This window comes from Serinus canaria, chromosome 2, assembly GCF_022539315.1.
Source record: "Serinus canaria isolate serCan28SL12 chromosome 2, serCan2020, whole genome shotgun sequence".
Lineage (NCBI taxonomy): Eukaryota > Metazoa > Chordata > Aves > Passeriformes > Fringillidae > Serinus > Serinus canaria.
In genome coordinates, this window is record NC_066315.1 from 139,943,873 (window position 1) to 139,969,161 (window position 25,289).

General features: G+C 42.4%; 1 protein-coding gene across 2 annotated transcripts; it reads right to left on the reverse strand.

The window, feature by feature from the left end:
- ANXA13 (annexin A13) lies at positions 1-24,812 on the reverse strand. 2 transcript variants are annotated; one of them, XM_009088034.4, is made up of 11 exons: positions 24,760-24,812; positions 10,906-10,984; positions 8,566-8,660; positions 6,772-6,942; positions 6,158-6,191; positions 5,997-6,076; positions 4,823-4,891; positions 4,505-4,606; positions 2,492-2,567; positions 1,527-1,639; positions 1-335 (listed from the first exon to the last, which is right to left on the reverse strand). In XM_009088034.4, exons 1-11 carry the CDS (start codon positions 24,772-24,774, stop codon positions 216-218), a joined length of 954 nt encoding a protein of 317 aa, XP_009086282.1. In that variant the 5' UTR covers positions 24,775-24,812; the 3' UTR covers positions 1-215. The 2 variants fall into 2 exon arrangements, with proteins under 2 accessions (XP_009086282.1, XP_050826270.1); XM_050970313.1 differs by lacking the exon at positions 1,527-1,639.
- Between the last annotated feature and the right edge of the window lie 477 nt (positions 24,813-25,289).

Sequence of the window (25,289 nt, forward strand, 5' to 3'; positions counted from 1 at the left end):
TAGTTTTTTCAACATGTCTTTATTGCTTAAGGGCATTTGGCAAGACAGCCATAACATAAACCTCACGTCCAACATTACTTGGCAATGTATTTCCCAGCTGGAAAGAAAATAAATTGGATTTTTTTCTTTGTGCTAATGCCACATTTTTTGGATGGTTTTTTGGAAACTAATCAAGAGATGGCTGCTCAGCATGCCTCTTCATTCTTGATGGGCTTTTAGTGCAAAATTGCCAGCAGCAACTTTCTGAAGTCTCCAGAGGTGTCAGATCGGACAGCTTCGGCTAACGGCTTCTTGTACATTTGCTGGAACTTCTCCTTTATTGCTGGCAGGTCGCTCTGAGGAGACACCAAGAGCCTCTTTAGAAGAGTGGGGAATGCTTTGAGTAACTTGCCCTGCCCCTGCCAGCACCCCTGGGGTCTGATTCAAGGCCCACCTTGAATCACCTTGAGTGGGAGAAGGAGAGGAGAACGCAGGAGGTCTAAAATTCTTGGAGGAATTTGAGCTTAAAATTTGAATTTAAGGTAAGCCCATGTCAGATGGTGGTGAGGGGATGCTAACTGTGAAGAGGGCCTGCATGGAAAGTTATGCCAAGGCTGGGAGAATCTCTGCCTAGTGGTGCTGTGCCAGCACAGCCTTGGCACTGGAAAAACTCACACAAGTCTCTGTGAACTCCTGAGGTCATCCCCTGGTGGCAAACAGGGAAAGAGGCATGTCCCAGGAGCATGGCTAAAAAAGAGTGTTGTTCCACCCAGAGAAGCAATTTTCTGGTTACTGCTGGGGGAGAAACAAACTCCTTATCTGGAGGTGTCCTGTAAAAAGGCACCTACAGCACAGGTCTGATCTTTATCACTGTGGGTTTTAAATGTTACAATGACTGGACTGTGTCTTAATAGAGACAATACCCTGGAGCCTAATTTTTCTCACTGTGGATCATTGAGAAATATGCTTTCCTCATGCTTGTGAAAGGCTCCTCCTCTGTGTTGAATGAAACAGCCCTGGGGTTACAACCTCCACAGCTTACAAGGAATACTTAAAGATTGTGCTTAAATATCTCAAATGTCTTGTGAAGTTTTGTGCTTCTTAAAATGACAATAAACTCCTTTGGCTTTTTATTTCTCTTCCCTCCTCCCCATCTGTTTTTCCCAGCTGGAATCAGAGAAAATTGGCAACATATGTTTATAAGCAATTCTCAAATTGGAAACTGCTGTTTTATCATTAATTAACTAGGAATTACTTCTACACATCCTACTGGGGCCAGACCTCCCCATGGGTTGGTTTTAACCAGGTACAATTGACTCCACTTGAAATTGCCTACATGCTTCCTGGTTTAGTTCCTTTGAAAACAGAAATAGATGCAGTATCAAAATTAGAGGTGCCTGGGTACAGAAGCAGAGTGTGACCACTGATGTCACTGGGCTGAAAAGGGTTTGCTGAGCACATGATCTATCAGGACACACTCCATACCCTCTGCATTTGTATTTCTCCCAGAGCTGATGTGAGGCATTACAGGACACAGGGTACCCTACCTCAGCCCTGGTCACAAGGATGCGAATCAAAGTCTCTTCATCAGTCCCAGCTCCTTTCATCGACTTGTGCAAAAGTGTGGCAAAGTAACCTGGGCAGTCTTTGGCACAGCTGACTAAAGAAAACAGCCAGACAAGTACATTATCCTTGTACATTTACAGTTTGTGACACAACTTCAAGCAGAATTAAATAAGTAAGAAAGAAAAAGCAACTCTAGTGTTTATGCTTAGACATATGAGCTAGCAGGGCTTTTATTCTGAGTCTGATCCCCTATCAGTATGCAAGGAGAAATATTGGAGTCTGAATGGGGATGTCCATTTTTCCACAAGAGATTACCAGCACTGAGTATTCAGCCATTCCACAGTGAAAATGATGTGAATGAGGATGAGCTTTTGCCCCCATGGGGTTCCTCTTGCCCATCCATTCTTGGGGTAGCTGCTTGTTGTATTGCACTAAATAGTTTATTTAGCCATTTACAGCTGCTCACTCTGCAGATCACAGGAGGAAGATCTGTGAGAGCCTAAATCAAGATGGGTAACAGCAATACCAGCAGACAGGGCACAGGTTTAGATACTGGCCAAAGCCAACCCTACTACTAAATTGCTGTCTAGGACCCTGTACATTTTTGTGGTGGCTGGCTAGCAACACTTCTCATGGTGCCCAAGCATCTGCTGGAAGTTATCACCAGCCTTTGTCCCAGAGGCAGCTTGGAGGTGGCTACCCTGTGTTAGAGAGCAAAAATATCAGCTTTTCCTGTGGAAAGGAGCTGTGTCTGGCAAGTTTTAGTTTTAAAACCAAGGAGTCCTAATCACTACTGAAAACTGTCTCTTTTTCCCCTGGCAGATATGTTAGCTCAGTTTAGGGGCAGCTCAATGGCTGTTGCCAGGCTGTACACAGACTCCCAACAACCAATGTCAGGTGACAGCAAGAACTAGAAAAGAAAGGTCTTGAAACTATTGCTTTTTACCTAGAGTCAGATAAGCCTTCTCCAGATCTCCAGATGTTTCACTTTTAATGGATTCTTCTATGTCCTTCCCACACACCTATGAGAACAAAAAGGAGCCATAAGTCCTTTTGTCTGTACGTGTCTTCCCACTGTCCAAACCAGCATCAGATTCAGGATCCAATGGCAAAAGGTCAATCCTGATCCTTTAGAGCCTTTCCAAAGGAGTAATTTGAGGGCAAATGAAGTTCTCCTCTGGTATAAGTGCTCACAGTTCCACTGTGATCCAAAAGGTCTGTGCAGCCAGGTAAGGCACAGTGGTTAAGTGATGGATAATCTCCATGATGCAGTCTCAGCTATCTGACAGCTGCTAGGACAAAGAAGCTGCAACTTCTTCCTGAGTGACCCCTGGTCAGCAGAAACTCTTTGAGCTTTCTCTAGCCCCTCTGTCAAAGGCTCTGGATGGCTCCCACATAAATAAGATAATTTTTGGAGCTTTACCAACTCTGTGAAGTTCTGTTACTTATTGTCTTTGGCTTCCCAGGCAAAGTTTACAAGCACCGCGGCTGTCCCGAAGTTTTTGTATTATTCTGTAGGGAATTGGAGAAGCAGACTGTCTCTTCAAAACAGAGTTTACCCTGACTTTTGTGAACTTCAGGAACCTCAAAGACTTTAACTTTGCTCTACTTTGAGTATCAGGATGTCCCTGCAAGATTCAAGACTCTGACTTTTAGGTCAGAACTGGGAGACTTTGTGTACAAGGCAGCAATGGCACCACGCGAGGCTTTAGGACTCAAGTTCTGCAAAGCACCAACCTGGTTTAGATCTTGCCCTGTGTATCTCTCCAACTGAAGAGAAGGGCATGTTAGCAAGATTTGGGCTCTAATCTTGGCCTGCTTCTACTTTGAGTGCAGCCAGGCAGGATGTGGTGGGTTGGTTTGGGCAACCTGATCTGCTTGGCTTTAGGAATCAAAAGCCAAGGTAGTTTGGCTATTGAAGCATTTAACTGAACCCCCAGGGTTTGGGCCACTCCAAGGGAGAGAGTATCAGTTTGTGACTGGGTTTGTTCTCCTGCCAGCAGCAGCCCAAAACTTGGATTAAGCTGCAAACGTTTTTGTAGCTATTGGTTCCTTATTATGCTGACATTGAAACGTGGCTTTGACTTGAGCTCTTTTCATCTTCAGTGCCTAAGGCTGCAGTTTTCTGATGAACTCAGAGTCTTCCCAGGGAAGTTCAGGACTGTGAGCCAGAGGCTGGTGGGAGACTCTTTCCTGAGAATGTCACTGCTGAGCTTCCTCCTTGCTGCTAGGAGAAGGACCTTGGATCTCCCATTGCTTTGACTTTCAGAGGTAATTTCCTAGCAAGATATCTCCATATCAGGTCAGGTTCAGGCCCAGGCATGAGTAAAATGTCCCTGCTGGGTGACACAGGGAAAAGTACTAACAGCCAGGATCCTGCTGCCTACTTTGCCTTTTGCTTGGAGACAGGGCAAAGCACAGCAAAGCACCTGCATAGGCCATCTGCCCAGCTTGGGCAGAGAGGAAAAGGCTGGAGATAAACTTCTCCTCAGCCAAAATGAGTGTGTGAAGTGGTGGGAACAGGAGGAGACACCTTGCCAGGCTCTGTTTAGGAGAAGAAAAAAGCAAATCCTTCCTTCAGGGCAGGAGTTTGTGAACCTGTCTCTTTGCTGCAGGAGGGGGGTACACTGCCTTGCAGCTGTGGGAAGGAGCAGATATTGTGACATTTATTTGGCTGAGTATTGTGTAGGTTATGAAGGGGAATGGGCTCTTCATTGGCAGAAGATACAGCTTCTCCTGTAAATCACCTATTTCTGTATGCTCAGGATACAGTTGTGCAAATATGTTTTCCAACATTCTTAAAGCATTCAAGAAATTATAAAATGGCAGATAAAGGATTGTCTACTCTACATAGAATCACTTAGGTTGGAAAAGGCTCTGCAGATCATTGAATGTCATTGTAGGGTCTGCACCTATATGTCAGGGCCTATGCAACCCACATTGCAGAAGATAAACTCACCTTTTCATAGGCTTGAAAAGTAGCTCTCAGCTGACTGTAGCTTCTCTTTGCTAGGACCACATTGAAAGCCAACTCCTCTGTTCCCCAACGGCCTTCTCCTGCCTTCAAAAGCACATGTTATTTTCTGGAAGCACTTGTTCATACACAGTAGAGACATGAAGTCAGCCAGAGCCCGTGATCCATCCAGCTCCAGCCCATGCCCCCCTTGCTCCTCTCCTTGTGCTGCCATTGCCCCTGTGCTTGGTTTGTTTAGTCCCTCTGAAGCAGCCCTTGCTGTGCAGCACAGGGAAAAAGGGATTTTTGCACAACTGCACTTACTTTGTACAGATCCGAGGCATCTTGCTCAGCAAGTTCTGCATTGACCTGTTGAGTCTCATCTCGGGTTGCCTGCAGAAAAGGAGATAACAGTAAAAAAACACCCAACCAAGTGCTGGTTTCGTTTCTGCTCGCGGCCAGGACAGGTTTTTGGGTTGGGGTTTTGCTGCCATCTGCTGACACCTCCGTGCGGGGTTTGTCCCAGCTTTGTGTGCTGTGTGCTGGGGCCCTAAGCAGATGGCAACGCTACTGCCCCTGGAGCAGGAAGGTGCCCACTGCCTGCAGTGAAGTGCTGATGTTTTTCACAGGGCTGGATATGCCCTGGTAGCTGTGAAATATTTTCCTGACTAACCTAGGTACTCTGAGCATTCACCAACACTGCCATCCCTGGGAGAAATTATCCATGAAAAAAAAAAAGCGATAAATGTATTTGCCACTCCTGGAAGTATACAGGAGGTTGGGAAGAGCTACACCAATACTTCCCAGAATGAGAATCTAAACTGATGTATTTAGTGATGTGGCTGTTATGTCATTAAAGCTTCTTTTATTTATTCAGTCTTTTCATTTCCCAGGGCTGTCAGATCAGACTGACCACCACATTGCATTTCTCAATGTGCTCCTATTTTTCTTAGTTATAATGTGTCTTTATGAAGGTATTGATTTTTTGCTTTATTTCATGAAAAGGACTTAAAATAAAATGTATTCTAATGGAAAATAAGCTTTTTTCGATGAATGAAAAACTAACATGACAGCAATCTCTTCCTTACTTGTTCTGTATCTGAATTCTAAAATCCTTAGCTGAGATAGAAAAAAGATTTAGTGGTTTGGGGCAAAATTCAGAATAATGTGGCCATGACTCGAATGAGTATTCTAGTCTTTACCATGGTATAAATAACAGTAAAACAATCCTGTTATGTTTTGAAATATCAATATTTATAAAATTATCTGTGGTTTCATAAACCAAAATGGTACATATTTAAAATCACAGATATGAAAGTCTCTTATACTGAAGAATGCTTTTGTTTACCATAATTGCCTCATTATTGTATTACATATCTGCATATTATTACATAACTGCATTATTGTAAATGCCAGACAATACTTATTATGGTTACTCAGGGAAAAAAGGAAATATCTCTGCCAGGTAGCTGCATAAGTGGAATGTCCCCAGCCTTACCTCTAGCACCATGACTAATATCTTCCGTAGGGAGCCACTGGTGTCACTTTTAACATCAGACTCCAGATCCCTGTCAAACACTGGGAAGAAAGAAAATCTGTGAGAGTTCAACCAGTGAGAAAGGATTAAAATAAAGGCATTTGAAAGATAAAACCACTTACGACGTTTGTAGGCCTCTTTTATGTTTGCAATTTCCTAGGAAAACAAAACAAAACAAAAAAGTAATAATCAAATAAATAAATAAATAAATAGAAGATGTCTTATTAATTAATAAAGAAATGACCAGCAAGTCAGCACCCTGCCTGTAGTGTGTGAGGTGCAGCAACCACGGGGGTGGAAGAAGCTGTGAATTCCCAGTCCCTGTTGAGGACAGCGCTTTGAGTGGTGCCTGACTCATGCAGGTGTCCCTCTGGTTTTCCCTGCATTAAGGCAAGAGCTGACTATTTCCTTTTTCACTAGGATCGTGTTCCTGTACCTCTGAACCATCAGAGCAGTGCCAAAGCTGCCCTTTAACATGGATCCAGGGATTCTTCTCACCAGTGCTGCCTCCGTGCCATCCAAGGCAGGTAGGAGCAGGATAAAGGGAGGAATGTGAATTTTATTGCTCTTAACTCCTGTTAGTTTCAGCTCTAGTAGGGCAATCTCACTGCTGCAAGCACTGGCAAGAGGCATTTCAGCCCCAGGAGCTGGACTGATCCCTGTTCCTCCTGGCAGGGATCCCCTTGGTGAGCTTTCTGCCCTGCTGCCCGAGGGAGGTCACGCACGGAGCCCCGACCTTGTTGCTGCGTGTGCAGAGGATCTCAATCAGCAGCGACTCATCTGTCCCAGCTCCCTTCATCGCCCTCCGAAGCTCTCGGGCCTCGTACTCGCAGGGCAAGTCCAGCAAAGCCAGCACAGCCTTTTCAAAATTCCCACTCAGGTCTCCCTTCAGGACCTCTTCCATCTCCTGTGGGGACAGTCAGGAGGGTTAGTGCAAGCTGAGGTAAGATTAGAGGATTTCTTAATTTGTTTCAGGAAATCTAATGATTTAAAAGCTCCTTCTGTACCAAAAAGGGACAAATAATTTTTTAAAAAATAATTTTTTTTTTTTACAAAATAAGTTTCCTAAAAAGTTTGGCTTCAGATTGATGGAAATGATTGTCCCATCTTCAAATACTGGCCAATATCAGTCCAGTTATGACTCTTACTTGTGTAAACAAATGCAAAATAGTGTTTTGAAAAGTTTAGTCTGAAATAAAATACAGAAGCTTCCTCCTTCAAAAGAGCTGCCACACAGGGGATCAAAATAAGAACCTTCTCTGTCAGTTTTTGGTTAAAACTGACTTCCTGGAAAAAGCAGCAGATTTCTGCAAGGTGCTTTTGTGCCAAGCAAACAGCATTTTTACACACACATACCCACACCAACTTTAAACCAAAATTCAGTAAGACCCTGGAGGAGAGCTGGCTAGTGCACGCTGAGGATGCCAGCTGAGGGTGTATTTGAAGTCCTGTCTGCAGTTAACATTTCCTGCAGTATGGGAAGCACTTGACAAGGGCAGAACACTGAATGAGAAGTCCAGCTCTATTATTCTCAAGTTCCTGCTTGCACAACTGAACACGTGAACACTCAACTACTCAAGTCAGAGGCTGCCATCTGTGCTGGAGCAGTTTCAACACACACCCCACAAATGCTGCAAGTTCCTGGAGCAGCAGGAGGGAGATGGTACCACTCGTGCCTCCTTCCCAGGAGACTCAGGCTGCCCAGGAAAGCAGAAGGGTTGCTATGAGCTGATGTCACTGTGATGTTTCCTGGCATTTGATAATTTCTAAAGCCTATATGTATTAACTCTCATTATAGAACAAAATCTACAGTATTTATGTAACCAAAATCTGTATCATGCTTGCTGTAAATTTCACCTATAGAAGACTTTCATTCATCTTCAGTGCTGACTCTCTTATTGACACTGATTAATGAGCAAGCAGACACTAAGAAAATACCAATTTAATAATAAGGTCTGCAGGATTCAGCTGTTTACTGAAACAATATTTTAGAAGCTTTATTTTTCTTACACTAAAATCATTAAGGCAGTTTATGCCTCCTGCAGAAATCAAGTGTCCAACGAAACTTCTTAGTTTTGCAACGTGTTGTACTTCATCACTGGAATAAATCAATATAATTTCCATTAAACTCAATAAAAATAAAGTTGTGCGAGATCAAATAGTTTGTCTGAATTTGCATCTGGTCTAAGTGGGACTCTGACCTATAATTTCCCTTTTACATTAACTTATTTTTCTGAATGTGCTGAAGATGAACACAAGGTGAAATATTTTCCATTTCAGTTATGAATTATTTTCTAGCTCTCCCAGCTTTGATTAAAATGCTCTGATCTGGTTAAGGCTGACTTCAAGAAGATTCTGAGGCCTAAAATTAGAAATATAATCAGTATTTTAGGAGATAAAATAAATTGCTGAATCAGAAAGTAACTGGTGTCCTCCTTAAATGCCCTTGATATTTTCAAAAGCAGATGCCTGTAGGCTGTATTTTCAGAGGCAACGGTTTCAAACAGAGAGGCCACTTATTTCAAAGTACCTTGCTATACAAATCCTTGTACTTCTGTTTTATTTGTTGTCTCTGCTCCGATGTTCGACTTGATAAGACTTCAATAATTTTTTTTTCATTGGTTCCTGAAAAAGAAGTTTTGCATGGGAATTTTATAACCAGGAATCTAATGCAGAGGAGAGAAAATGTGACCTCTAAAGAGAAAAAAATTCCTGTACATATATCCCCAGTGCTTCCACATTTAGGATTTGTAGTATCTAAGATTCTTTTGAGGATAATTTAAACTGTAGTCACTACAATGTTCAATAAAATTTCACCATCTCATGCTGTTAATAGCAAAGAAATTGAGTCTTCTGTTTGAGAAGGGCAGACACTGCTCCTAAAATCAGGGTTATGCCAGTGCCCACAGGCTGAAATACACGTTTTTGGTGACAATGCTTGTTTGAGTAGTCCCAAGGGACCAGCCACCAGATCCAGCTTGTTATGGGCATGAACGCTGTGCTGGCACAACAGAGTGAGGGCAGTGGGGCAAGAGGCCAGGCAGGCAAGGATGTGTTTGAATCAGCTCGTTAACCTGAAGCCTGGATGTACAGCCTATAAAAATTTGGTTTTAATTTTGCTAAATGGAGTCAGGAAAAAGGATTTGGAACCAGCCTGAATGGTCTCAGTCTCTGCCAATGCTGTTTTGCTTGGCAAAAATCAGAGTGAAGTGGGAGTGTGGGACGCCCAAAGAGATGCAGCTGCTGTGCTGCCCATCAGAGAGGGGAGCTGAACATGCAGCCCCCCTCCAGGGGAAAAGCCCTCAGTCAGCTTTGAGCTCTGACTTATGCAATGGATTGAAAAAGCTTCCTAAAGGCAGTGACCTTGCTCTGGCACTTCTGCTGCCCTCTGCCACATAAACAGATGTTTGCACATAAACAGATGTTTGCACTAAACAGAGCTTCTGGAAGGCATTTGTTACAGCTAAAACGAGACAGGACCACAGTGCTGTTACCTGGCTGCACGAAGGACACAGTAGGGCAGCTGTGGCACTAGCACAGGGGTCCTGGTGCACTTCCCTCTCAGGGCCAGCAGATGGACTCGGGCGTTATTTCTTCATGACAAACGTTGACATTGACAGTGTGAGCCAGGAAAGACACATGACCTGGCTTGTGATGGGCACTGCCCAAATGCCCATAGAATGGCAGACCAAAGACATCAAGGTATTTGCCAGGTCTGCTGATGTCCACACATCCTGCCAGTGGTTGCTGCCCCACGCTCTCCTTGAGCTCTGCCATCTGATGCCCTTGTGTGGCCATCTCTGGGCTTTGTGCTGTGCCTCATCTCAGGCTTTTAGGAGCAGGAACCAACAAGGGTTTCTTAGTAGCAACCGGCGCAAAGGATAAAGATACAAATTATACTGGTATTCAGCAACAGCTGATATGTTTTCATCCCTCTATTACCACCAGGCACATGGAGAACAACTTTAGGGCATCTTGCCCAGCTCTTCCTGCTTAGATCCAAGGCTGAAGGCATGGTCCAATTTTAGAAGGAATTCTACTCCTGTTTGATAACATTGGGTTAATCTCTCAGTTAGGAGAGTCCTCTGGCAAATGTCATGAGGGGGCTCAGTTGGTATGACAGGAACAGTTCCTAAAACCCAACACTTAACTAGCTGATTCTGAATGTCACTGCTATACCAGGAAGAAATGCTTAAATACATATTAACTGTGCAAATAACTGGAGTGAATTAATAACTTATTGATCTTGTGTGCTGCCTGGATGTTCTTCCTTTACTGAACATTGTCACCTCCTTGGACCCTAGGATCCCATGAAACACTGCATTCCTCACTCACATCAGGGCAGTCAGGCAGCTTACTTAAACTACCTCAGATGGTGAGGGACAGTTATTGTCAGTTAAAAATCACTGGTGAAGATTGAAATCACTGTAAATTCCTTTCAGCTGATGGAGCTGCAGCAGGCTCTGATGAAATATGGGGGTGATGATGTTCTTTACTGGTCCCAGAAGGCCTGAGAAAGGATATCTAACCATGACCTTAATCTAACCTGACTAGCTGGACCCTGTGACTGTCATTATAGTCTTGGCAGCTTGATGTTCCTGTCACAGGAACAAATACCATGTTTACCCTAATGCCCTGGAGGCATGCAATTATGGGCATTAGATCTTACCAGTCTTTGAGGAGCAAGCTGGCATCCCTTCCCATTTATCTTCATGGGTGTGAATGTTCTTTGAGTCAGTATTTGACAGAAAGCATAAAGAATACCTAAAACTGGTTGGAACAGTTGGTTTGCCTAAGTTCATGTGAATGCTTTTTACAGTATTGAACTGCCCTTTGCACAAAGTCCAAACATCTACAAAGTCTTTCTTACCTGCTCCTTTGCAGGCACTGTGAATTTTCTTGGCATCTTGCTCTGCATCAGAGCCGTGATGGTGGTGCTTGTGGGCTGACTGGGAAAACAGAGACACAGCAGACACGTGGGAAACACATGGGAAACACATGGGAAACACATGGGAAGCAATTCTGCATTAGAATGACAGCAGTTTGGGCCAGGTCCTTGCTTGATCTTTGTTCACACCATCTAAACCTTGAAGTTCAGGCTGGGCTTTGCTGAAATACTGTATCTATCCCTAGGGTTCCTGGAATGGATCCACAAATTGCTGTCACCACATAAAAAACACAGTGGTCTATACAACTTTGTCACCATAAATATATAGACACACACATACATATGTGTGTGTGTGTGTGTGTGTGTGTGTGTGTGTGTGTGTGTGTGTGATGTCACCCTACACAACATGTTACCATATGATATACATGACCTATAGAACTTTGTTCTGCCAGTTCTGGCTTATTCAAAGAATTTAAGATAATAACTTCATACTAGACATATTTATGCCAGTTTAAATGTTATTGGTTTGTACCACTTTAACAACAGGCCAATACAAACACATTAGCAGAATCAGGACCTATCTCTGTAGGTCCATCTTTAAGTAACGTGAACACTCCCAATCATCTGGATAAAAACTGTTCCTGAAAACCTTTTTTGTATTGATGCATTCATGCAAACAAGATAACTGGAGATACATAATGTGATAAAGCTGGGGTTTTTTGTTGTTGTTGAGGAAGTGGGTTTTGCCTTTTTTTTTTTTTTTTTTTATTTTGGCAAAATAATACATGTGGCTACCTCAAGCTATATTTACAGGGACAGGATAATAATTCAAAGTCCACAGCCATTGCAGCAGTTTACAGCCTGACATATCAATGTAAACAGAAAACCATGCCTTCTCCTTCTGATCCAAGTTAGCTTTTAATCTCTCAAGTTGTGAGTCACAGGAGTTGCAATGCTGGTACACCCTCCACTCTGCTGTTTCTCAGAAAAGAGTAAAATTATCTGAGACCACAATGACAGCAACAATTTCAGCTCCTCTAACATGATTACTCAAATATTTTAAATGCCCAAACTCTAAAACAGTAGTAGAACACAGATTCTGGGTGCCTAAGTCAAGCAGCACAAGCCAGTATGCACACCACAGGCTCAGGGGTCTAGGTGGGCACTGGCAGTGCTTTGGCATTTCCATTTAAAGAGCAACACATGGGTCAGGCTGCTTGCTTTGCAGGGCTGCCAGGCACTGGCACCACCACTGTTAATTAAGAGTTATGATACTGCAGGGCATGGCAGTCTGCTTTTAGCCCTTCTGAAAATGCCACCAGCCTGCTGAGAGCAGAAGAGGTTAAATGGCTGATTAACCTCCTTGTCTCTGGGGGTAGCACAGGGCAGAGACCATTCCTGAAAGACATTTGGCACAACATCCTTCTGCTTGTGGAATAAAGATAATTGAGGCACATGGCTGTGGGCCATGCTCTGCCACATGCCCATCAGTCCAGAGAACAACAAGTTTTATTCACAAGTGTAGATCCAGTCTGAATGTCTGTTGGTATGCTTTAAAAGTTTCAGGCTGTCATCTAGTAGTTCTGGTGAAAGAGCTAAAACTCTGGCTAAAGGGGTCCTCTGTCAAAAGGCAAAGGGTCAGCTCTCAAGGAGGAAAGCTCAAATCCAGTCCCTACACTGCTTTACCAATGGGCCTTTGTAATTAACTGAAGCCATTTAGGTACCTGGCTTTTCCAATGCAGTTAGCAGCTAGGATAGAACCTACTGCTAAGGGTAGCTGAAACAAAAAGTTATTTTTACAACTATAATAATTAGTGAGGTACAATAACAATGTAATAATTTCATCCCTACAGCAAAAGGTAACACTTTGATTGCCCTATCATTATGACAAATGTGGTTTTTAAAGATGTATCCTGCTGTATGCTCACACAAATTTTCCTAAACCTTTCAAAAAAGATGGAAATAGTTGTATATACATAACTAATATTTTCTAGTGGAGATTTTATTTAACAATCTTCAAATTTCCCAAGAGTTTGGGTCAAAATGGAAAGGGAAAAACACAAAGTTAAACAGCAGATGCCCTGATAGCTGTTCAAAATGAATTCCAGTCACAGTTTTCTATTATGGCAGAGTGTAGGTGCTTCTCCCTCAATGGTATCATGTACAAAGGAAATGGAATGATAGGCTGAGAAAGCTGGGGTTGTTCAGCATGGAGAAGAGAAGGCTCCAGGGAAATACCATTCCTTTGGCTCTGTACTGTTAGCATGCCTATGGCAGACCTTGCTGTCTGTGTCAGGCAGCCAGTACTGAAGTTGTTCTAGAGCTGTTTGCAAAACAAACCAAAAGGACCAAAGAAGCAGCTGAAAAAAACAGAAAAAAGCAGAAAATTCTGTAGCACAAAATACAGAGAAAAGTGCTAATATATCAAATGCAGGTATTTTACTGCTTTGTAGTCATCCAAGTGCTATTCTAATTTATAGACTCTCAGATTCCCTTCAACAATAACAGTTGAGAACTGTTGCTTCACATTCACTGCCTCCTGACCTGGCACAGAAGGTGCAGTGGTGAGAAGAAAAGGCTTCATCTGGGATTGTCTCCCACTTTTCAGACCTTCAGCCTGGACAGGCACTTGCACAAACACACAAAGGCAGGAGCTGGGTTGTCCTTTGCCTTGCCTTGCCCACCAGAAGTGCTGGGCTGTGGGAATTGCCCTTCTCATGTTGTGCTGCTGCCTCTGCAGCTCCCACTGCCCCAACCCTGCTGCAGGTGCACCTGGTCATGGGCAGCTCATGGCAGGACTTGGAGAGACTGGTTTGCTCTCTCATGCCTTGATGGCTGGTCAGTTATCCTCAGGTTTAGTGAGCCCCTCATTTCTAGGTACAACTGGTTCTGTAGGTGCTGTGTGTGTGTGCAGCACAGGTGCAGCAGGCAGGAAAATGGTACCACCAGAAACTGAAATAACATTGTAGGTTTTTGATTATTCATAAAGACATAAATCCAGAAACATTTCTTTTCAAGGCAAAAATCATGCAGGAAGGAAGGCTTGTTTCAATGTTCAGGACATGTTTGTTTTAAAGCACCAGAGGAATTTGAGTCAGCTCTGCTAAAGCCTCTGTCTTAAAAATATCACTGTGAAACATTAAATGATGCACCTAGGGGATACCATTCTGTTAGTGCTGTGTGAAATACCAGCATCATCTTTATAGAGGGAAATCTGACACTGTGGTAAGTGACTGTCAAAGCCAGCTCCTGGATCAGCTGAGAAGCACTGGCTAAAATTCACTTCTTGCTGAGTCCCATCCTTGACCTTCCCACTGACACAGCTTCCCAATGCAGGAGAGGGAGAGCTGTTTCAGAGCTGTTTCAGAGACCCCTTACCCCTCTGGGTTTTGGCAGGTGGATTTTCATGTAAGGGATAAATGTCAAAATTAATGATGTTTAATACCATTTGTAATCTGTAGTCATTTTTCTTCTAAAAATATGGGCAGAACCATTTTAATGTAGATATTTTTTAGAGTTAGAATTTAGATTAGATTAGATTAGATTAGATTAGATTAGATTAGATTAGATTAGATTAGGTTAGATTAGATTAGTTACTGACTTAGAAGTATTCTAGCAAATTTGGTGAGAGCATGATGTGGAGTCTGAAATATCAGGTGGACAGACTGCAAACAACTTTGAAACTGGACAGAGGGTGTAAAGGAACTTGCTTTCACAAATTGGTCCAGCTCCATCCACTCATTTATTTAATTTTCTTCTCATTCCTCTCCCATTGTTCTATATTAATTAATGTGACCAGAGTTCTGAGGGTAAAAATATTCTTTTCACTTCCAGCATAGCTGTATTTATGGCCTGTGTCAACTTGTTTTCTCTTATCCTGAACAGTTCTTTGTCTCATTCAAGCATGTTTTAGACAATAACCTGTTTCCCTTGCAGCTTTGGCTAAAATTGCCACAGATTTGTTTATATTAAATTGGACAGTTTATAAAAGATCAAAAACTAACTTGCTTTGTTCTAACTTGTTTAAAAGCACACTAAGTAGTTTTTGCTACTATAATTTACGTCTGACTTCAGGGAGCTGTAAGATGAGTTTATAGTTGAAGATGATCTGCAATGCTTAGAGAAGCTTTGTAGATTTTTCTTTGATGTTGCAGCATGTGGAGCCCTTATGGAGCACAAATAAACAGTTTAGCAAAGGTCAGCAAACCCAAAAGGACGTGGTGGGGGGTGGAGAAACAAGAGCTCTGATGGATTCAAGGCATCAGTAGAGGCATTGGTAGGTTGCTGCAATACATTGAGACACTCCTAAAAACTAGTGCTTTCCTCAGGATAAAGACAATTAAACTTGCAGTAGATACAAGGTGCTCATCTGTCAGTAGACAAGAACAGAAGTGCTGCCATGAACATGTCAGGTAGTTTCCTGTATTGCAAAAGAGAGGCCTCTCTGAAAACAGCTGATAATACAGCTTGAGCAATCACAGCTATTTTTCCATTTCCATGATCTCATGCAGATGCCACAAGCCTGCTCAAGAACAGGTTTAGGGAGGTGTAGTCAGAACAATGAAAGGAGCAGCTGCTCAGGGTGCTGGTCACCTGCTGCAGCTCTAACAGAGATTGATGCTGATGATGTACATGGATAAATGCAGGCACAGACCCTTAAAGAAGATCACTGGGAAGAGTCAGGAGGAGCATGGCTGCTGACCAGAGCAGATGAGATCAGCTCCAGCAGCTGTAGGCAAAGCTCTAAAAAGTGCTGGATTGATGCAGGTATGCTGAGTGCCTGCCCCAGTCTTCATTTTTGCCAGGTACAATTCATGTGCTTTATTTAGTGGATGTCTAACTTCAAGCTTCTCTTTGGCTGCTGTTTAACAGAAATAAAAATTAAACCTAAAAGTGGCAGCAGAGAGAAAGGGCAGACTGACGCAGCCATGCTCTTTACAGCATTAACTCATACACTTGAGTGGGATCAGGAATAAAATTTAGGGCAGTATTTAGCTGTCTAAACAGGTCTCTGGTGCTGTTAGAGATGCCCCAGGGTAAGCTGCCTGCTGCCTGTCAGGCATCAGTGGTCTACTGTGGGTCTGCACCCATCAACCTGGTGAGAATATCTGACATACCTGAGAGCATCACCAGTGGGTACTGGGGGTGGGCTACACAAAGATACCAGAGTTTTTCCACCAATTTTCTTGTTCTTCACATATATTTAATTATGTTCAAAACATGCATTGGAGAAAAATGAGGTTTTAAAAAAATGGCAAAAAGTAGTTCCATTTGCATCAACCTGAGCCTTCCTTTCTATCAAGCAGGTGAGCACCAGCAACCTCTCTGCCTGATTTCCCAGAGATTTGGACCTCCTGTCTGCTTGATTTTGGTTCAGCTGCTCACTGCAGCTGAAACAATTCCTGTGATGGGCACAAGCACAATGGCCCAACACTGTGTGGATTAGTGGGGTCTTAGAAGGGTTGAGTTCATGCCTCAGTCTTTTGTTCAGAGGATTTCTGATACAGTTGCTCTGTTCTTAAGATTTACAAGAAACATAACAGGCAATACTAATTTTGCAATTAGCACCTTGCTAGTAAATTAATCTAAGGTTGTCTGATGGGTTCAAATGTTTTTAGCTAGGATAACAGATATATCCATATTGCAGCATCTTGGATCCTCTTCCATCCTGTTTCTTTGGGAAGCCAAGTCCCAAACAATCCATAATGTCATAAAGATGAGGACAGGAATACCAGAAAAACAAACAAACAAGTGAAAACAATTGAAAACCTACCCTAGATAGGAAGCTATAGAAACTGTTGGGGTTTCTCAGTTCTGTCAAGAACAGAGCTACCAGTTCCAAGAGCTTTGGGGATCCCAGTCTCCAGCTGATGAACCATCTCTCCAGCTCAGCACTGTGAGAGCTGTCAGGACTGGCTTGGGCAGAGCTTCTTATTCTTCACAGACATTTAATTATTGCTCTAGGCAATGGTTAAGTGAGTTGACATCTCAAGGTGCCTTCCAGTTCTGCAATTCCTGTCTTTATCTTTTGTGTGGAGATGGAAATTTATTTTCTCCATGTACCAGGAAATATTCCAAACCATGTAGTCACCCTGTTAGTGTAACAAACAACAGGACCAGGGTGTGCATCTCATTGGTTAAACTGTATCTAATACACTTGGGTCACAGAAGACAGCTCTTGGCAAATCAGCACCTACATGATTAATTTTTTATAAACACACATATACTCAAGATTAATTATTTATCTTGGCAGAAGTCTCTAATGCAGCTGGAATCCAGGGGTAACTAGACTAACAGTAATGACTAGGGAAAAAAAGAAAAGGACATGTGTTCTTAGATCTTGTGGTTAAAACCTTCTAGTGCATCACATGTTGTCAGGGTAACATCCTGTTATCACAAAAAACACTGAACTCCCACCCAAAGGAGTCTTTAAGACAGCCCAAACCTCATCACTCATCTCAAGCATTTCCATCCTTGGAGAATAATAAAGCACAAGAACAAACATAGGAGTAGGCTGCTGCATTTTGATCCTGATCTACCTCCAAAGACTGAAAACATGATGCTACATTTGTACTTCATCCATAGACTGATTTACTAAAACAAACATTCCCAGTCACAAAAGGTTGACCTGCTGAGAAAGCTCAAGAGCATCAATCAGAAAGGGCAAAAAAGCAGATAAAGCCCATTTCACTGCAGTGTGTGGGGACTCCCATGAGAAAAACTTCCAAATATTACAGCTCTTTAATATAATGGCTAAGCAAAAGGAACAAAGAGCAATTACTGGTAGGCAAGGTCAGGTCTCATCTAACTGGGAAAGGCCACTCAGGGTGAGGATATCTCATCATTAGCAGATGATGTGTTCACTATCTCCTATCATCCTTCCACCAAATTAAGGGATTCTTCTGCAAGCTCTTCTTCAGTAAAGTTCAACTTCTGGGGCTCACTCATTCAGGTAGAAATTTCTCTGAAATGTAAAGGCTTTAACACACACTAACATCTAACAGCAAACAGCTATGGCGTGCTGGTAGCAGGGCTGTATCAGCAAGCACTGGGGTTTCTGCTCTGGTAATAAAAAGGTGGGGTTGACAAACACATTTTTGACAAGTGAATTGCCAAAGTTCAACCTTAAGACAGGTCCTTTTGTCTGCAAGGTTCCTTCTTCACCTGTTTTGTAAAATGTACCCCTCATTTTTGTTTGTTTGAGCATTTTTCTCTGTCAACAACAATATGCAGCTGAAAAATTGCCAACTGCCTCCTTGCCTGCTCAGAGAATGGTATCAGTGTCTCCAAATGCCATCTGCCATCTGCCAGCCAGGCTGTCATTCTCCCACATCCTTGTGGCTGTTCTGTGTCTAACAGCTGCATGACAGCCACACACACTGTCAGCTTGCTTGTTCCTGATGATTTGGTGCTATCAGGATCAAAACAATTTCTATATGAATTCTATACTGGAGAATACAATATGTGTAAGTTTTATGGATAAGTCAACAGCCTTTGCTGTTTGCCATGACTCTGTTACTCTTTCCAAACTGAGAGGTGCAAACCCTATTTTCTACATCTGGGACTAAACCTGCAGCAACAAGATCCTAATAGAATCAGTCACATTTATGTTTTCCTATTACAAACAAGTGGCAATAGTGAAAATAACTGCTCTGACAGTTATTTAAACTGCAAAATTAAAACCCTCTTTCTCCTACAAAGTCCCTCCTATTCTTAGCAGATGTTAATACACCATCTATGATTATTTTTTTATCCAATTTATTCATACTCATCACCATGACAGAGAAACCCACAATTAAGAGGAAAATGTAAGTTTGGGGTGGTTCTCTCATGGCTGAATTTTATACTGTCCAGTTTTAATGTTTTCAAAACCTTTTGTGGCTGATGGAACACCTTAACACAGAGCACTTTTAAAATCTGTTAGCTACCAGGGCAGCATGCAGTGGGAATGCCAAAGCTGCAAAACTGCAGCTTTTATTTCTAGATAAAAATTATTTATTTTTTCCCAGATTTCAATCCAGATGCTTAAATAGAGACACCTCTGAGATGTGTGAGAGCACCCAGCACCTGCATGGGGCTGGCAGAGGGGACATGGGGCCGACAAGGACCTGACTCACCTGGTGGGGCTGCAGAAGCCAAGGCAGGAAAGGATGCAGGAAATCTTCAAAGACACCATGCCTGTGGTTAGACATGAGTCATACCTCACATCACTTCTTTGACTACTTATTGTTGCCTTGTGATTTCAGGGTTTACCTCAGAACCTCGGGTCCCTCCCCTGATAATTCCCCTCCCTGAACCCTGCCGAGCGCTGTCTGAGTGATTGGCAGACTCAGAGGATGCCCTCTACCCCTGGGGGGGCATTGGGCCATCCAGGTGTCCTTTGTCCCTTACGACCTCCTTCTGTGTACCTGGTTGGTGGCTTCTTACCCCTTCCCTCCCCCTCTCTGCAGGGTTAAAAGGAACAGCAACCACGTGGTCCGTGGTTCTCTTGGAGCTGTTGCTGGATTCAGAGGCCCGTGGGCCAGGATAAAAGATCTGGATCAAAACCCTCCTGCAGAACAGACTCCTTTCCTTCACCACTGCCTTAAAGCTTCTCTGCCAGAGGTAAAGCCGAGGAGCAGACCCTGTTATGGGGAAAGCTCCATCCCGCAGCCCCTGGAGCTCCTGCATGGCCAGACTTGCCTCCACGTGCCCAGCTGCAGCACCCAGCTGGCCAAAAGTGTCTCTGGGGTGAAACACCACAGTGCCACTGTTTGGTTCAGCACCAAGGGCCAGCCAAGCTCAGGCACAACCCATGTGGCTGTATTGGTATTTATTCCAATAACATATCTTGCAAATGGGAGCCATACAAAGTGCAAACAAATGGCTTTATTCACCACAGACAAATCTAGTTTTTCAAGTTGGCAATAATTCTTTGTTATGATGGGGGCAGACTCCTTTTATATTACTGACCGTATCTGGTTGGAAGACACTTGGATAACAACATATCTTGCCTCTTTTTCCAGCTGAGATACCAGACCTTTAACTCAAGTGTTCTTATGTCTTATTAAAAATTTGATATCTCACAAAGACTTATGATGAGCTAACCTTGATGGAAGCGAAGTAAATGCTTGTGTATGCCAGCATGAAAGCGAACATGACTTAAGAACACCTACACAGGGCTGAAATCCATGGGCACAATCCTTGGGAACATCATGCTCACCCTTGCATGTATTTTAAAGCTCAGTATTTTAGAGGGACAAGAACCTGAAGGATGTTGCACCCCAGCAGGGAAGACCCAAGATGACATGCTTCACCCCTTGGTCCCTTTGGTGCTTCTAAAACACATCTCTGCAAGACACTCTATCTAAACACCATCTGTACATTCACAGACACACAGAAGTGCTGGTGCTATACAGACACGCATGTTTAGTGTCCAACAAACCAACTGTGCCTCCAGAACTTGGAGCTTTGTGAGTCTAACAGCTTTCTACCTCACAGGAAGGAGGTGGAGGAAGTTTCAAGATACTCCCAGACCAGCTGAGTCACCTAAAGCAGCAGTAATCTGTCCATTGCTTCAGCCACTAGTCATAGTTAACAATAAAGGCAGAGTCAATTACTAGATAGCAACTGTGGAAATTTTTATATTATTTGAAAGTAGCAAAGTTCTTGCTTGATAAATAGTTAGAGTTATGGGGCTACAAATTGAACTTTATCTGAACCATATGGATATGTTGTGTAAGTAAAAAATGGATTACAGAGAAATCCAGAGCTAATAATCTGATAATTCAGAACAGTAAAGATAGATTGTAGTGAAATGTGAGCAACCAGAACATTAGTAATAGTTAGAATAGACAAAGTTAGCAGCTTAAATATTACTTAAAAATTAGTGGCTAGAGCAGACAGCCCATTGATTGTGGTACATGAACTGTGACAACCATACTCTAAAGTGGGATACAGAACTGACCAAACCCCCCCCAGACTGACCTCAGGGCACGTGAAGGTGACCACAGAGCAGCCATCTGGTAACAAAACAGTGAACCAGTATAGAGGGAGAGGACTCCTAATATTATCATTGGTCTGGAGTGTTGCATGAGGAATGGGGAGTTTAGATTGTGAGGATTTACTTGCCAAGGGGTTTCTTTGTTCAGGGCCCCTCTTTTGAGGCACCAAAGCTTGAGCTACCAGATGTCATAACTGATTTGTGCCAATAACTCACCTAATGGAGAAGAGAGTCTAGTGGAAAAAACTTCTTTAATAGGGACAACAGAACTTGGTAGAGTATATAAAAACTAGAGAGTTAAAATTAAACTCTAAAACTCTAAAATAAGAGTCCAGATACTTTGGATTTTTAAATGTTTTTGTAAAACATAACTGCTTGACCTATTTACATCATGTAAAACATAAATGTAGCAACTCTGATATTTCAGATGGGTTCTACTTTTTTTTTTTTTGCCACATATGCATCGTAATTTTTTAATGGGTAGCCATTTGTTAACACCTACTACAGCAGCACTCACAGGACAGCCGCAGATGTAAAAGGAACAGCAAATATTCTGCATAATAAGAGTCCATGGAAATGAAAAGAATTTGCCACAGTTCTTTCCCAGAGGGGGGTAGCTAAACAAGAAGTTATTTCTGTCTTCTGCTGACTGTGGGCTAATGGCCAGGGACTTAACAAGAATCGTCTGTCCCTGAGCACTGGTCTGCCAGGGGAAGCAACAAAGAGCAATTGTGGAGCTTTGTGATGAGATAATAAAATCATGCTGTGGTAATACTTGTACTAGGGAAACATTTCTACAAGGACAGTAATGTTTATAGGCAACAGAGAAGTCCTTGTGAGTTTTGTGAGCTTAAGCCCAAGAGGACTCCTTGGGCAGAAACGTTCTCCAGGTAATACTTTTTGACCTTCAGGTTGTCAAACCATATGGCCCACAACAACCTGCCATCCCCTTATCCTATGGAGTCCTCCCTGGAAGAAGGTTTAGTCTGCTTTGCAATGACAAGATGAAAGTCAGGGGTGTTGCAAAGAATCTCAACAAATTTGAATTAAAACCAAAGAACTCACCCAACCCCAAGGTTAATTGAACTCACGTTTGTGAGTTCATGGAATTGTGCATAAGTGGTCTTCATGGATTTTTGAGAGACAGAAGATTTAAAAAAAATTTACACAATTTCACATAAGTAAAAATCAATCAAACTTTTCAAATCATAGAATGAAAACCATTGTTGCTATTCCCAGATTGTCCCCAAAGCATCTCCCTTATAGCAGAAGAGCTATTTAGATTTCCAGGTGGATTGACTCTTTTTGTGTTAATATTGAGGACATCAGATGCACAGATAAGCTTGATACAAGACTACAAACACAGAAAATAATTAAGAGACTATAATTGTGAAGGATGTGCAGCCAAAAACATTGATTGGAGGAAAAAAGTTCTGGACCGAGTTCAGAGAGCAAAAAGCAGATGAAAATATGCAGATCTGGAGTTGTAATGTTGCATCAGGTGCAGCTCTTAATTGGGAGCTCAGTTTCTGAGAGAAAGGTACACTTTTGGGTTAGTTGGAAAATTTTTCTGAAAGCATTTTTTTCAGTAACATTTGATACTTTTGTTCAAAGTAACATGTTCAGGAAGATATGAATTTTGATGAAAGCTCCATTTTAAAATGAGACATTCTGATAGAGCTGGAAAGTTCAATTTTAACATTTACATAATGGAAGCTTTTCACTGAAGAATGGTAAGCTTTCAATGAGAACTCCATTTAAAAATGACAGCTAAAAAAAGTTTTAAAACCTAAACTAATTTAGCCATATAAAATACCTCATTTGACACAGGTGATTCATTTTATATTTCTCCCAGCAGAAGCTATTAAATAAAAATTTAACTTCTGAAATTTCAAAGCAGATAAAATTCTGTTGCTGTATTAGCCAACAGAAGGAAACAAGCCATTTTTACCCGGCTTTGTACCCAGCACCAGCATTGACCACAAAAGAGAAGCAGCCTCTGTGCATTGCAGAGCCTCCCAAAGCCACCATAAACCACAGCAGCAGGTGCTGCAGCACCAAAGTTCCCCTTTCATCCTCCACAAAAGAAGTTCTTACTGGCTCATCTGCTGACAAACTGGCAGCCCCTATGGCTGGTTTCCGTATATCCTCTGCGAGTTTGTAAGTCTGGCTCTGGAGGTTTAGAAAACACAATGTATGAGACACTCATGAGCCTGTGGTTACAAAACATGAGATTAGGAGAAACAGCAAACTGCAGCTGGAAAGCTCTGGCAAGAACTTCTGTTTTATTTTGTGCTCTTCTAGAAGCAGTTCTCTGACATAGATGCAGCCATTTCTCCAAGATTGCCTGTAACTTTCTAGGAACAACAGAGAGATGCAATTCCCAGATGAGTCTGGACTGAATGACAGGATTGTCTTCCAACATGGGATCACCCCTATTCCCATTGTAGCCTGCAGCACAACTGGGGTGTACTGCACCCACATCCAGACTACCTAATCCAGCATGGAGCTCACACACCTGCTACAGCTGCCTGAGCTGCAGTGCTGTGATCACCCCTGCCACAGATACACCCCCTCTGGAGAGTTCCAGCATGAATGGAGTAGCTTTGCCCTGCACTGCATTCCATGTGCTGTCCACTGAAAGGCTCTCCAGGGCCAGGACCCTCAGGAGATGCCTGCCCTATGACATGTGTGTGTCCTGTGCAGCAGGAGCCTTCCTGGCTGCGTCTCCTGCACACAGGTGGAGCTGCTGGACACAGGCAGTGTGGCTGATCTGCTCACTCCTCTCCCCTTAGGCAAACAGCCAGTCTGCAAAAAGATGGTGTGGAGATGGGACCAACATCCATTCACAGGGAGACAAAGCTCCTTGGATTTGTAGCTGGAGCTTTATGCAAGTGGGGTGTATGCATGGTATGGGGTGTCTTCCTCACTCTGCCAAAGAAAACCTCCTGGGGATCTGGTCCAAAAGCATCAGAACCTTGGCATGTCTCCAGGCCTTGCTGAATTTGGATTTAAAAAATAGTTACATGATAATATAAACCTTACAGAAACTCACTTTAGCCTGTATCAGCAAGCAGGCTGTCTTCTATAGATACATACTGCAAAACTGCAAGGATTCTGCATTCAAGGAGAAAATGCACTGCTGAATAAATATTGCTTTTATCCACTAATTTCAAAATTGGATCTAAGACCCCCTTCTTCTTCAGCCCAAGCTACTTAACTGGCAGAGGAACTAATTATTCAGAGCTGTCACACAAAAGTTTTTGACAGTCAGGTCATTCTGATGTTAAATGTCTTCATGCAGACAAATGTTACCAAAAATTGCCTCAGTCAAACCTCATACAGTAATCTGATGCAGTAAATCCCCACACCTGGATCTTAATCAGGGCCTTCTGTAAATACTGCACCTTGAGATTACTCCTGTCCCTATTGTTCTGTGGGAAACACCCAAATTTTGAAAGTATTGGCCTTTGAGACAGGAAGTTTTTCTTATTCCTTTAGGGAATTATTTTAGTGTTCAGAATGTTGCAACACAAATTTGCTAAACTAACTAAAATTAGTTTTTCCAGGACATTCTGTGCATATTTTCTTTTTCTCAAAATTAAAGTGCTGCTCTGCTTAAGCCACAAGGAGCTTTAAAGCACTCAGGACTTGTGTGTTGCAGTAATAATTTCATTATTCATGTACTGTTATAAAGCAATGTTACCAGCTGCATACAAGCTTACCCCACAAAATAGATTTTGAGTTTAAATCTTCACTTGCAGCTGTATTAATGCCATATAAAGTGAAAATTGACAAAAATAAAACCAGGAATTCATTGCACTCTTGAAAATCCAAATTAAATAACTACTTACATGTGAACTGCCCATTTTTGCTTAGCCTGAATGTGGAAGGTGCAACTCCTCTGCTCTTCAATAAAACAAGCATGCAGTTGGAATAGCTAAATACTATCTAAACCTGGGTTAATCAACAACTTCTGACATTATATAAATTCTAGTCATTGCAAGGTGGGGTGTATTACATGATGGCTTTATTATCCCTACTATCTAATATCACATCCTGTTGTGTCATGGAGCTGACTGGTTTCTCTAAGGAAAATCAGGATTTCACAATGTAAGCCTCAATATTATACATACTGATTTATCTAATTACAGTTATTACAGTGATTAAAACATAAAAATATTGTAGCACCCAACATGAGCTTTCTAAACAGAGAGAAAGATGCCTCCTTTGAAGGGTTTATATCAGATCTTATGGAATTTAATAGTATTTAATATGACACTGAGGACCCTCAGCTCCTACAAAACATTTTGAACAGAATCTCACTTCTTTAATTTGGTTTATGTGATCAGGTTTTGATAGTCAGGGGATTTCAGGGGTGTCC